The sequence below is a fragment of the Dioscorea cayenensis genome, chromosome 1 (genome assembly GCF_009730915.1).
Source record: "Dioscorea cayenensis subsp. rotundata cultivar TDr96_F1 chromosome 1, TDr96_F1_v2_PseudoChromosome.rev07_lg8_w22 25.fasta, whole genome shotgun sequence".
Classification (NCBI taxonomy): Eukaryota; Viridiplantae; Streptophyta; class Magnoliopsida; order Dioscoreales; family Dioscoreaceae; genus Dioscorea; species Dioscorea cayenensis.
Window position 1 is genome coordinate 3,372,162 of NC_052471.1, and position 14,646 is coordinate 3,386,807.

The following is a 14,646-nucleotide window of genomic DNA, read 5'->3' on the forward strand; positions in this document are numbered from 1 at the left end:
ATATTGTGATTTTTCTCTTTTAATGAGAATGAGATCATATGACGATATTAAAATAGCACCATATAATAATCTTTGTTTTTATTAACTTTTTTTGTTAGAAATAAATTGATTTAATTTTAGAGGAAATATTTTAATTCAAAATTTTTTTTTTACCGAATTTAGATTTGAATTATCAAAATTCATTAAATCACTGTCACTTATCCAAATTTATATAGAGAATAAAAATTATATACTATTTTAATGTATATAATGATGGCATATCGTTGCTATGAATATATAAGTGTGTGTAAAATAATAATAATAATAATAATAATAATAATAATATATTATTATTATTATTATTATTATTATTATTAACGTTGTGATTGACTTTCTAAAAACACTATCTCTTTAAAACAATTCAAATGATTAAAATCAAAATTTAAAATTTAATTTAAAACTTCTTTGAAATATATATATATATATGTATATTGTTTTTAAAAAAAAAGATAAATCATAAATTTGAATGAAAACTAAATTTTATTTGACTAGGATCAGAAATTAATATCAATTATTAAAATCTAAAAGGTATTTTTATCTATTTTATCCATTTGTTTTTATCTATTTTATTGATTTATTTAAAATTATCCAATTTAATTTAGCAATTACTTTTTTTTATAAATTATCACCACAACTAAAATTTTTACTTGCTAAAAAAGTTCTTACATCAAAGAAAGTAGAAGCGGAAGAAGAGTACGAGATCAATACGATGTCTTCTGTAGATCTTATTATTGAGATACGATTTGTGCCCAGAGATGATGAACTTCTTGTACTCTTATATAATAATATTACAATCATGTTAGAAATTCCACAACAACTCAACGTTATCATCGATGTAAATGTTTACGATATTGAACCTTGGAATCTTAGAAGTAATTTACTTTTGTTTTCGTATATTAAAATAAAATTTAATCACTTCTCATAAGTTATGCATGTTTCAAACCTTGTATTCTATGATCTGTTATTCTATGTCTTATTTTCTATTTTGTTATTATTATTTTTAGATTAATTTGGATTATATTTTATAGTGTGAGGTATTATTTATTCAAATATTAAATATTAAACAGATATGTAAAATCCTATCCATGCTTGATGCTTCCATGATCTCTTTCTACCTGGCTTTGTTTGAGGCGGAAACTCACACATATGTTTTTTTTTAATTATTATTTCTTAATTTTTTATTTTTTTATTTTTATAAATCTAGAAACACTATCTCTTTAAAACAATTCAAATGATTAAAATCAAAATTTAAAATTTAATTTAAAACTTCTTTGAAATATATATATATTGTTTTTTTTAAAAGGGATAAATCATAAATTTGACTGAAAATTAAATTTTATTTGACTGGGATTATAAATTAATATCAATTATTAAAATCTAAAGGGTATTTTTATCCATTTTATCCATTTATTTAAAATTATCCAATTTAATTTAGTAATTATTTTTTTTATAAATTATCACCACAACCAAAATTTTCACTTGTTAAAAAAGTTCTTACATCAAAAACCGTAGAAACGGAAGAAAAGTGTGATCAATACGATGTCTTCTGCAGATTTTATTATTGGGATGCAATTTGTGCCTGGAGATGATGAACTTTTTGTACTATTATATAATAAGACTACAAGCATGTTAAAAATTCCACAATAATTCAGCGCTATCATCGATGCAAACGTTTACAATACTGAACCTTGGAATCTTCGAAGTAATAATTCCTTTCACTTTTGTTTTAGTATATTAAAATAAAAATTTTTCTCCTTTGTTAAGCTCTCCTTATCAAAAAATCTACAGCAAAAACCAAGTGGTGTGTGGGCTCCTTTCTTTCCATCCGGCCTTTGATTAGGATTTACCGGATAAAAAGCATGGATCACAAATCAAATTTTAATATTTTGTAGACTTCAAGGGGCAAGCCCCTAGTGTTAATTACCTTGGACATTGTCACAGAAACCTCCGATTGAGAAAATAAGTGTGAAGAAAGAAACAGATTCTGACAAAGAAATTTTTATTCATGAATTCATAGACTTCGTTGAAAGTACAAGAAGTTTGGAATTTAATCATCTTGACGCAACAACAATTGTAGCCTTTTATCTCCTTCCGACTATTTCGCCAAAAATCACGCTTTGACTTTTGTTGACTTTTGGTCTTCGTCAACCGGTTGTAATGTGAATCTTGAACATGATTTAGAAACTGATAAAGTTATGTCTTGGATATTTGAATTTGCATCTTGGACTTGATTTGGAACGTGATTTGATTCTTCATAAGCTTCAGCCTTCAGCCTTGTGAAACTTTTTGCAACTAGTGAACTCTCCAACGCTTTATCCTTGAGGTTGTTGAGCTCATTTGTTGATTTATTTGAAACTTGAAACTTGGACATTTGATCTTTTGCATCTTAGATTTTGATTTGGAATTTGATTTAATTTTTCATAAGCTTCGGCTTTCATGCTTGTGAAGCTCTTTACAACTTGTTAACTCTCTAATGGTTTATCCTTGAGGTTGTTGAGCTCATTTGTTGATTCATTTGAAACTTGAAACTTGGACATTTGAATTTGCATTCTTAGATTTTTGATTTGGAACTTGATTTTAATTTTTTTCATAAGCTTGGCTTTCATGCTTGTGAAAGCTCTTTTACAACTTGTGAACTCTCCAACGCCTTATCCTTGAGGGTTGTTGAGCTCATTTGTTGACTTGTTTGAAACTTGAATCTTTGATTTTTGCATCTTAGATTTAATTTGGATTTCAAGTCGTGAATTCCTATGTCGATGAATCACAAACTTGGTTTGACCTTCCATAAGCTTAATTTGTCGTGCTTGTGAAGTTTTTTTGCAACTTATGAACTCTTCAACACTTTAACTTTTGAGGGTTGTTGAGCTCATTTGTTGACTTGTTTGAAATTTGTGTCTTGGACTTTGAACTTGCATCTTGAATTTGATTTGGAACTTGATTTGATTTTTTTATAAGCTTCGGCTTTCATGCTAGTGAAGCTCTTTACAACTTGTGAACTCTTCAACGATGTAGTCTCGAGATTGTCGAGCTCATTTGTTGATTTATATGAAACTTGAAACTTAGACATTTGAACTTGCATCTTGGATTTGATTTGGAACTTGATTTGATTTTTTTATAAGCTTCGGCCTTCAGGCTTGTGAGGCTTTTTGCAACTTATGAACTCTTCAACACTGTAATTTTGAGGTTGTTGAGCTCATCTGTTGATTCATCATTTTTTAATGCCTTGATTTTGATTTGATTTTTTTTTTCTCTCTTTTATTTTTGTTTTAGAATGCTTGGCTTTTGAAGATCTTGAAATTTCTTCATCACTCTTAAGAGAGTCAATGGCCTCAAACAGGGTCCATGAGCTCAAAATTAGTTTTATGGATTTTGGAATTTTTCACCACTCCTAAGTGAGTCAATGACCTCAAATAGGGTCTATGAGCTCAAAGAGAGTTTTATGGTTTTTTTTCTTAAGAATTTTTCATCACTCCTAAGAGGGGAAATGAGCTCAAAAAGAGTTTTATGCGTTTTGGAATTTTTCATCACTCGAAAGAGAGTCAATGACCTCAAACAGGGTCCATGAGCTCAAAAAGAGTTTTAGGGGTTTTGAAATTTTTTGTCACTCGAAAGAGAGTCAATGGCCTCAAACAGGGTCCATGAGTTCAAAGAGAGTTTTAAGGGGTTTTGGAATTTTTCATCACTCGAAAGAGAGTCAATGGCCTCAAATAAGGTCTATGAGCTCAAAGAGAGTTTTAAGGGGTTTTGGAATTTTTCATCACTCGAAAGAGAGTCAATGGCCTCAAACAGGGTCCATGAGCTCAAAGAGAGTTTTAAAAGGATCTTCAATAGCCCATCTGTTTCCGTGACAGTTAAGAAGCAATTAAGAGGCCCTCCAAAAAGAGAGCAGTCGACATGCATTAGACATCACGGTAAGCTTAAGGGGGTCTTTAAGAATCGTCAACAGTCCATTCGCTTCCGTGACTATCAAGAGGTAATGGGGAGGCCTTCTCAAGGAGAGCAGTCGTCATACATTGGACGTCACGGTAAGCTGTAGGAGTCTTGTAAAATTACCAAAATACCCCTCATCTTTGCTAAAAAAAACCTTTTTTTCTTCTTTTCTTTTTCTTTCTTTCTTTCTTTCTTCTTTCTTTCTTTCTTCTTTTTTTTTTGCATTTAGACCCTCCAACTTTTCATTTTTTCATATTTTATGAAATTTTGCAAATGAACTCCCAAACTTTCACATTTTTATATTTTTTCATATTTATTATTTTTTTGCAGTTAAACCCTTGAGCTTTCGTATTTTCACACATTTTCACATTTTTGCACATGTGTCCTCAAAAATTTTCTTTTCTTTCTTCTTCTTCTTTTTTTTACGACGGTGTTCACAGTGAGTGAAAACGAACAGCATGCATATGCTCTTGTCTATGGACATGATTTAAAGACAAATTATACAAGGACGGGTTATAGCATTAATATATAAAGATTTTTTTTTTTATGGCATGGGCATAGGGTGTACAACCAGAACACATCATATACATTTTGTATAGAGTTTCATCTACCTCATCAAGATGACATTTTTCCTATGGCATTATGCATGGAATTAACAACCATATGTATGTATTTTGCATGAAATTTCATCTAAGATTTTTTTAGGGAATCTCGTATGGATTGAACCAAACCAAACATGCTTATACATATACGCATTTATATGAAACTTTATAAGATCATCTACCTTCTTAAAGTGATGAACTTCTCAAGGCTTATGAACATTTTTTGCTTGGCGTGTGTGAAGGGGACATCACCATTGCCGGGCACCTCCATGGGATCTTTCTTCTCCTTCATCTTCACAATAGGACTTTCTTGCTAAGTCCCATGCATATCGAATGACCAACGATGGTTTTCTTAGTGTAAAGGTGAGTGACGATGAGACGCTGGAGCTCCTTCTTCTTGAGTGACTTAAGAAGCTTGTTGGCGCAATCCTAAACACTCTTTGACCACTTCTTAATCCGAATGTACTGTTGCGAGAACCAAGCTATGAAGAGTGCAATTCCAATTGAGTGTGTCGTCTTGGATAGCCTGCTTCATTGTGGGATGCGTTCGGTAGCCCATCGATAGCCATTGGAGGACATTCGGCCGCTCATATATTTGTTGAATGCACCATGTCACTGGCTCACACATGCATCCTTCTATATGTGAGTAATTCCTCAAAAAGAGTGGGCCTCATCATCCATCAAAATCCTTTTTTTCTTGTACCGGATCCCACCATGAAAAGAGATAGAACCTCTCATGTGTGGCAATCCTTATTTTTTTTAAATGCTCACCGGTCCCACCATGGAAAGAAAACCTCCTTCTTCATGCATCACCATGCTGAAATTTTTTTTTTTGCCGGCCCCACCATGGAGAGAAGAAATACATCAATTGTTTAAACTCCCTGGCCCCACCATAGAGAGAGCTTCCTCTTCTTCATGCCATGCTCATTCCTTTTTACCTGGCCGTCTCCCCTTAGAAGATTATCCTCTCCTCCTTCTCTTCTTTTTTTTGTTCTCTGTCTCTCTTGTTTTTTTTTCTTTTTTCTTTTCTCTTCTTTTTCCACAAATCCTCAACTTCCCCTACCCCCAAAAATCCTCAACCCCCGAGATTTTTTTCCTTCTTCACTTTTTTTAAATTTCAAAAATCCCTTCTTATCCATTTCTTTTTTTATTTCTTTTTATATTATCACTCATTTTTAATTTTGATTTTAATTTTTATTTTTATTTTTTTTTCACGTGACAATTTGTGGCGCACGTTTTTTTTTCATTTTAGCCCTCATATATTATTTTTTTTATTTTTTTTTTCTAATATTTTTTTCTTCTACTTCTTTTTTTTAAAAAAAGTCTATATAAACATGGTGCTTTGTTTCAAAGGCTAGGAATAAGAGAAGAGTGGCTTGTGAAAAGAGTGTGGTGGAGTTTTCATTCATTTCAATGTTTGAGCCATGTGTTAATTCATGCAAAGGTGGTGGTGATGATGATTTGAAGATGATTAATAAGTGAGTTGAGAATGATGGTGAGGTGTATTGAAGAGTTTGAGATTGGGATTGAGGGGCTTTATAAGCTATTGATTTAAGAAAGAGTTACTATTCTTAACCTCATGAGTACCCAATAGATATTTGTTTGTTTGTGAACTTTGCCACCTTTGTATGTTTGATCCAGCTTCCAAAATTTTGAGGAATTTGCTATTTATTCTATTTAATACAAATTTTAAATTTTTATTTTGGCGTTGTATGTGTTTACTAACATATATTTTTTAAAATTTTAAAAGTAATCATGCTAGTGTAATAAGATAAATTTTAATAAAATATTAATTCCTAATTACATTCAAATTTTCATTATTTCTAATGTCATGGTCAGAGGCAGAAAAAGTAGCATTCATATGATAATATATTTCAGAAATGTAGATTTATTTTTATAAGTCCTCAAACCTTATAATAAGAATAAAAAAATGTAGAGAAGGTGTATATATATATATATATATATGGTGAGTCATTGATCTTGTATTTAGATATCTATGACTTTCATAGTTCATACATTTGATAAACAGTACATGTACAGTGATATATTCACAGTCGTTAAATCAACACTCAAATAGTAACTATTTAATCCTCACCAGTGATTCCATTTGCACCAATATATATATATATATAAACGGGAAAACATCATCTAGGGACGTCCCTAGATTTTAATTCTAGGGATGTTTTTAAATCTAAGCCGTTGGATCATCATCTGATGGTTGATTGATTATATAAACACTGTACACTTTTTTACTGTTCATGATCACTATGCAACACTGTAGAACGAGGTTTCTACTATTTATAATGATAAAAGCCGTCAGATTTTCATCCGATGGCTACTATGGACATCCCTAGATTTGAAATCTAGGGACGTCCCTAGATGATGGGTTCTCTATGGCCTTGTTTGGATTAGCTTAATAAAAAAGTGCTTTTTTTATGTTTGGTAAAAGGACTTTTTTATATTTTATGTTTGGATATGTTAATGTTGAAGCACTTTTATATATATAAAGTTGTTTGGATATGCATTCTTGAAAGGACTTTTTTTCAATGTCAAATTACTAAAATGGGCCTTCATTGGTTTATTATAATAACACTAATTCTAATACTAATATACTAACATACTAATATTAATACAAATATAATAATAATATTAATATGAATACAAATACTAATTAATATACTAATTATAATATATGAATACTAATATACTAATACAAATACAAATATACTAACATACTAATATTAATACTAATATACTAATAATAATAATATCCTAATAATTATAATAATACTAATATACTAATATATTAATAATAATACTAATATGAATACAAATACTAATATACTAATAATAATACTATTACTAATACAAATATACTAATATACTAGTACTAATACTAATATACTAACATACTAATACTAATATATTAATGTACTAATTCTAACACTAATACTAATGTACTATGATTATAATTATAATTATAATCATAATTATTATTATTGAAAAAACAAAAAATATAAAAGCATAGTCATTTCTTTTATTTGATAAGGGTAACCTAGTAATTTAATAACTCCAAAATAGCTTCTAAGAAGTGCTTTTTCCAAAAGCACCACAAGACTAGCTTCTCAAAAAGCTGCTTTTTTTCAACTTTTTATCAGCCTCGCTCTCAGAAAAAGCTAATACAAACATGATTTTTTGAGCCCAGAAGTGCTTAACTTATAAAAAAGCATTTCTGGGCTTTTTAAAAGCCAATCCAAACACCCCCTATATAAACAACACCCCCACTTAATCCGTGGACAATGAGATGGGTATTTTGCATGTCATTATTCAATTTTTCTCGTCTCCTTTGTATTTGTTTTGTCTTTCTTCTTTCTAAGGAATATCTACAAACATCCTTAATTGATTTTTCGCTATATATATATATGCGCCAGCACATAGTACACAAGTGTTGTTTTACATAATTATTTATTCATTGTATTATGTAAGAGTCTAAAATTTATGAAACTTATATGAATAAAAATATTAAAAAGATTGATATGTAATTTTAGGGTTTTATAAATAAATAAATAAATCACTTAAAATATATTAAAAAATAGAAAAAAAAAATAACAAATACAATGCAAATAAATTATAATGCGTGAAACTTAAAAACTAAAAAAAATGTTACCAAGTTATGGAAGTGTTTGATACACTAAACTACAACAAATTATTTGTTATTCTAACAGTAAAAAAATGTGAGAAAAAAAAAACAGTTTTCAGAAAATAACTACTCTTAAGGATCGTTTATTAATGACTCAAAGATACTCCATCCCGACATTGTTTGAAGAAGGGTAGAGAATGTCGAAATTGTGTTTATGATTATTGTGGCAACATCCTCAAATTTAATGCTCTATTTTTCATGAAAATATATAATTAATTAAAAAATAAACAATTAATTAAATTAGCAAACATTGAAAAAGGGACCTGGAAACAATTTTTGATTTTTCAGGGAGTAAAACGTAAAAAACCAATTCAAAGAAACATAGAAAACGGAAACATTCGATCTCGCGGGGAAGACGATCGACGAGGAGGAGCTCGCCGGCGATGGGAGGATCCACCGGCATCGTCTACGGAGGCCTCAAGTACCAGGTGATCTTGAGAAACATATGCCTTTTCTCCTTCTCCCCCAATCCAAAACCCTAGATCTCAAACCTCTTGTTTCGATTTCCATATTTCCAGGCGAGATGCATCGCTGATGTGAGCGCCGACCCCGATAACACGAGCTTCCTCGCCGGAACCCTTAGCCTGCGTGAGGAAAACGAGGTTTTTCTTTTCTTTTCTTTTTTTTGGAGTTTATGGTTCTTTTTTTTTATCTCTTTGAGATCGAGATCGTTGTTCGGATTTTGTTTGGATGGAGTTTTTGCAGGTGCATCTTATCCGGATGTCGACGTCGGGGACGGAGCTTGTTTGCGAGGGTTTGTTCTACCATCCGAGTGAGATCTGGGATCTCAAGTCATGCCCATTTGATCCAAGGATCTTCTCCACTGTCTTCTCTTCTGGTAGGTTATTCACAGTGTAATTCATGGTGGGGTTTAGTGATTTTTCACGTTTACAAGAAATTCAATCTCGCAGTTGTATTTTTGGTGTGTAGTCTGGATAGGGTTTCTGCTGAATTCAAATGTGAATTTAGGTGATCTGGTCATGAGAAGGATGTATTGAACCCAAATGGAAGGATAAAATTGCATATATTAGTAAGATCGCATTTCACAATTGTCTTTGTGCTATATGGAAAGAAAGATGGCTTTTTTTTTTATCATATCATGAGTCATGATACTGATTAGATAAGTGACTATATGCATTTCGTCTTGCCTAGTTGACACTTGCATATACTGACGACATTTCTTTTTTGTTTTAACTTAACAAATTGATTATGATTTTTTTTTTTTTTGGGAACTTGCAACATGCTAAAGTAACTGATATGCTCATATTGAATGATTCTAACTTTTCTTTGAAGGTGAAACCCATGGAGCATCTCTTTGGGAGATTCCAGAGCTTTGTGGCCAGTCGAATGCCCCACAATTAAAAGAACTTGTTTCTCTCAAGGAACATTCTTTCAAGATCAAATGGTGAGTTCCTATTTCCTTGTCTTAGTAAGCATGTACCAAATAAGCGACTTCTATTAGTTCGTGAATGGCCGGCATTTGAAAATGACAATAACCCCAGTCATTAACTGAATCACATCAAAAGTGCAGGTAGAAGATTTTGTTATCGACACCCCTATTACCTATGACATGCTTGATAAAACAATCAGTTTATAATGGTGATGTTCCATGTTTTTATTACTCCCATCTAAAAGCTGTTTACTTTTGCCCCATTCACCATCTTCTTTAGTGTATGATTAAAACCTACAAGCATATTCTCCCATGTCAGCTAGGTGTGCAGCCAAAAACTTTAATGCTCAAGCTACCTTAGCAAAAAATAAAATAAAATAAATAATAATACATTATAATATAATTTCTAAAGATTACTACCAAAACTTGCTTGACATACCTAATTGTCATGGCTCTCTATATATTTCAGTGTGTAGATTGTATAATTATCAGCATTTCGTTGTTGCTTTGTTACGCAGCCAGCTGATGAAAGCTCTTGTTTCTGTGATTGATACGCAAATGCTAAATAGCTTTTTAGGGTTTGTCACAAGTTTTATATGTTTTTAATGTATTGGTTTCTTCACTTTTCCATCTTGTGCAAACAACTGTCCAAATTCTGAAAATGGTTTCATTTCTCTGTATGACTTCTTAATGCATATTTAACATGTCATGGACAGTGTTGTTTGGTGGCCTACAGGAAAGCATGATAAATTGGTCAGCATTGATGATGGAAATCTTTTCCTATGGAGTATAGATTCTTCAAATAAAACAGCCAAGGTTCAGACCTAAGAATTGTTTGATTGTTTTATATTTTTTATGTCGTTTTAAATGAGCCTGCTTTCGGACTTGAAGCTCTCTCTTTTGTTTGTGATGTTGCTACAGTTTAATTATGTCTCAAAAGTCATGTGCTTCACCTCTTGGCTATTAGTTATTGGTAGGAACAACTTTTTTACGCTATGCTGCTTTGAAGAATGCTAGATTTCCTTCTTACTATTAGATAATCAATTTTATGTTGGACAACTTATATTCTATTAAAAGTTGCCTTTGAGTGACAAGGTAAATTATTTCTTTGTCAGGGAAAACAGGAACTCTTCAATCAATTATTCTGAAAAAGATATTCCAGTAATCCTAGTTTACAATTTTAAACTATCTTACTGTACATTGTGAGCATATTGTGCATTGCTTTACATGGAAGTTGATTCTTCCTTTGCTTTTATTTGTCTCTCTTTATGCCAATCCTTATATGGGCCTGTGATATGTAGGTAATATCACAAGAATCTGTTGGCATGCTTCATAGCTTATCTGGTGGAGTGTGGGACCCTCATGATCGTAATGCTATTGCAGCAATGAGTGACTCATCACTTCAATTTTGGGACCTTCGTACTATGAAGTACTCTCTTGCTCTGTTTTGTGATCTATTTTATTATTAGCGGTATAGTTAGGCTGATGTACACTTGTTTTATAGTATTGTTGGTAAACATATAAATGACTAATCTTGTGGTACAAGTGTTTGCTTGTTACTATTTTAACTTATTTCTTATATATCTAACCTTCCATTGTACATGTCAGGAAGGCTAGCTCAATTGAACATATTCATGTACGAGATGCAGATTATAACCCCAAGAAGCAGTTCATGATTGTAAGTATGGTTTCTACAGATAGTGTTGATGATGCATGCAAATTAAGCAAGTTTTTTCTCCGGACAAAGAATAAATCAAGAGAGGATATTTTAGTCAGAGGGCATTCAGGCTATGACTCAGCTTTCTATGAAGGTTGTGACCAATATTGTGTTAATTCTTCAACAAACAATTGGAATAGATCGATTGCCTTGTAGTTACTTGTAGTTTTTTGGAGAAATTCTTAAACCCAATCATCAGTGTTGCGGTTACCATCTTGACTAAAGTAATGGCCCAACTCCACTCAATGCTCCGTACTCAAATGTGTTAATTAGGCTTTCTTTTATGGTGTTCTGCTCCAAAAGGTAAGAACACATTCATTACGCTGTTGCACAAATTGCTCTATGTTATGATAACAAAAACAACAGGCTTTAATTGTGGACCTCTTCTTACTATAAGGAAAGATCAAACATCTAAGAGCTTTTGCATATCATTAGAGTTTGTTTATGGCTTGGCTATTTTTGCGATTCATGCTACTGATAGCTGAAGGGAATTTACATCCTTAAACTAGCTTTCCCTTATAGCTTTTGCTTTAGTTTTAGTTAGCCTGATGCTCAAACACTTCCATGGATCTGATATTGAGATTCATTTCATTATGAATATTTTTCTCTAAATTAATTTGTCTATTCCTTCTTTTTAAATTGAACAAATATTCCTCGAAACACAGGTGACTGCAGAGGATGGTTCTGGAATACGTTTATGGGATCTTAGAATGCCCAAGTTTCCTCTAACAGAGTTTCCAGGGCATGCGCATTGGTATTATCTGATTTTTACTGTAGGAATGTCATTATGTATGCATTGATTCTGTATAATGTAACTTCAAATTTACAGATCTACTAATTTATTTTGCAAAAGTGGTAATCTAGATTTCTGCTAAAGTGCTTGCAGGATTTTTATCTATTTGTTTATTTCCTTTTTCCATCTTTATCTGTGCTTGATTTGCTCAATGGATGGGTTGGCTGTATGTGCAGGACGTGGGCTGTTCGTTACAATCCACAATATGATGAACTAATTTTGGTATCTTCTGCTCTCTCTTCCTCTTGTCTTTCAGATAAAAAAGCTGATTTTATTGATGAGAAAATAAACTTTACAGAGTGCTGGAACAGATTCAGCTGTTAACTTATGGTCTGCTTCTTCTGCTGGTGATGATATGTCTTCTGAAAGGTAACCAACTTTCTTTTTTTCAACTTATTTTATGTTTAGCTGCACTTTATTTGCGGGTCTGGCTTTATTTGATATCATATGTTCTTCTACAGCCCAATAGAATCTCCTACTCGGAAGATTGATCCACTGCTCAACTCCTACAAGGACTACGAAGACAGTGTTTATGGTAGTTTCTACTTTCTTGCCTTTCTGTTTTATGTAAACCTTAAGATGCAAAATCTGGTCTCAACTTAATACATATTGCTAGGTCTTGCATGGAGCTCAAGGGAACCATCTGTGTTTGCTTCATTGTCATATGACGGGAGGGTAAGATAATTCTCTAAGTTATGAATAAATAAATAAATAAATCTCTTAACTTGAGTTGAAGATTTGAAGTACTAGTCTCACCTGGAACATTTTGATTAGTAGCAAACTTATCCACAGCTCGCTTATTTTACTGAAAGGGTGGGATCATGTTTAAAAAGTCTCATAATTGATCCTCTCCTGATGCACTGAATTTTTATACTCTTTTTATCTCATGATTGCCTTTTGCATGAAATTAGTAATAAATACATACCCGCTAGTCTGTTTAATGTATTTTTTTACAGTTGCTTTAGCCTGTGTGGTAGTATATAAAAAAAATGTGGCACTTGCAAATGCATTCGCTAATATGAGGCCATTTTCCTCCAGATACCGGTAGTTCTAGTAGATACTTTATTGCTGAATGGATATAAACTGTCCGGCATTGTTGCCGAAGTAGAAAATACAATATTTTTTTCGGATACATTAGGCAGATCTGGTAATTTTCAAGGGTAGTATAGGCACAAGACCCTTAACAACAAGCCATGACTCTGTCTTTTTCTCATCATTACAAACAGGTGGTTGCAGAATCTGTGAAACCATACCTTCCAAGAAACTGAGAATGTTCCCATTCTTTTCAATGCAATGGGTATGTAACTGTATGATGGTGATAAAACTTAAATTGATTGTGTATGAATCCAAGTTACCGCACTAATGTTTCTTTTCAATGCAGTGAGGCTTGATGTGCTCTTGGATATCTTTTCTTCCTTGATTCCGGAGTGCTGTCAGCCGGCATGAGGCGACGGTCCTGTAAACCAAAGAGTAAAAGGTGGTGGTGTTTTCATTTTGAGATGATGCATTATGTAACAGAATCAATAGAAATTTGTGATTGTTTTTCTACACTAGAACAGAATGTTAGTACCTTTTTTTGGTCTTACTGGTTATGTAACATGCTCCATTGTTTCCATAAATTCCTTTCCTTTTTAAGTAGAATACTCGATTTAGTCTCTAATATAGTCAATTTGTTCCTTTGGTCTTTCTAATGTGATTTATCTTTAGGAGGTCTGTCTACTTTAATATTTAGAAAATATAAGTTTTTTTTAATATAATTTATCTTTAAGAGGTCTTTACGAAGATTTATATTGTTAAATATTAAAATAGAAAGACCTCTTAGGGACGTCATATTAGAGGTATCAAAAAAACAGATTGACTATATTAAAGAGACTAAATAGGGTATTTTATTTTTTTATTTTTTTAATTTGAAGTTGATGTGATAGTTGCGTGGAGGGTCATATTTCATTCTTTGGTTTTCTTTGTGCATGTGGGGATTAATGTTTTAAGTAATGCTATATGATGCGAAGAAGTTAGCTGAATCTCTTACACAAATGACATGGATGTCAGTTGGCATCCATGTCAACCCATTTTATCTTTCCTAGTCACCAATTAAAAAGCAAAAGCAAGCCCTAATTCCTCCCATTCTTTATTTTCAAGGTCGCTTAATGTCCCGTCGCCCGCACCCGCTCTACTAAGTCTCTCTGCTACCGACTCCAACGAACTCTTTGCATGCCCTAATTCCTCCCATCCCTCTTCGTCTTCGCTCAAGTCCCACGCCATCGGACCTCGTTGCCCGCCTAAGATCATAGATCTATGAAATTTTTGCAAATTTTTAAATTTTTACATGTATGTAATTGTATTCCTTTTCATGTATGTTTTTTATTCTGCTCATTTGTTCATGATTTTATTATGAAAAGACGAAGGAGGATGAGAGGGGGACGGCGGGTGATGAGATCCGGTGGCACGGGATGTGAGGTGGTGGCAGCAGCGGGA

The 14,646-nt window shown here is 32.4% G+C and overlaps 1 protein-coding gene across 1 annotated transcript; it reads left to right on the forward strand.

The window, feature by feature from the left end:
* Positions 1-8,562: 8,562 nt before the first annotated feature.
* On the forward strand, positions 8,563-13,803 carry LOC120263989 (WD repeat-containing protein DWA2). Its single transcript, XM_039271979.1, has 14 exons — positions 8,563-8,699; positions 8,790-8,873; positions 8,977-9,109; positions 9,565-9,676; positions 10,378-10,477; positions 10,963-11,090; positions 11,270-11,339; positions 12,044-12,132; positions 12,348-12,393; positions 12,470-12,540; positions 12,633-12,706; positions 12,788-12,846; positions 13,398-13,468; positions 13,553-13,803. The coding sequence occupies exons 1-13, from the start codon at positions 8,655-8,657 to the stop codon at positions 13,437-13,439; spliced, it is 1,053 nt and encodes a 350-aa protein (XP_039127913.1). The 5' UTR covers positions 8,563-8,654; the 3' UTR covers positions 13,440-13,468; positions 13,553-13,803.
* The last annotated feature ends 843 nt before the right edge of the window (positions 13,804-14,646 follow it).

Bases quoted from the DNA above. Each gene is read 5' to 3' on its own strand.
- LOC120263989 (XM_039271979.1), top strand. From the start codon at position 8,655: ATGGGAGGATCCACCGGCATCGTCTACGGAGGCCTCAAGTACCAG. The intron at 12,394-12,469 runs GTATCTTCTGCT...TAAACTTTACAG, and splicing joins AATATGATGAACTAATTTTG to AGTGCTGGAACAGATTCAGC. The intron at 12,541-12,632 runs GTAACCAACTTT...GTTCTTCTACAG, and splicing joins GATGATATGTCTTCTGAAAG to CCCAATAGAATCTCCTACTC.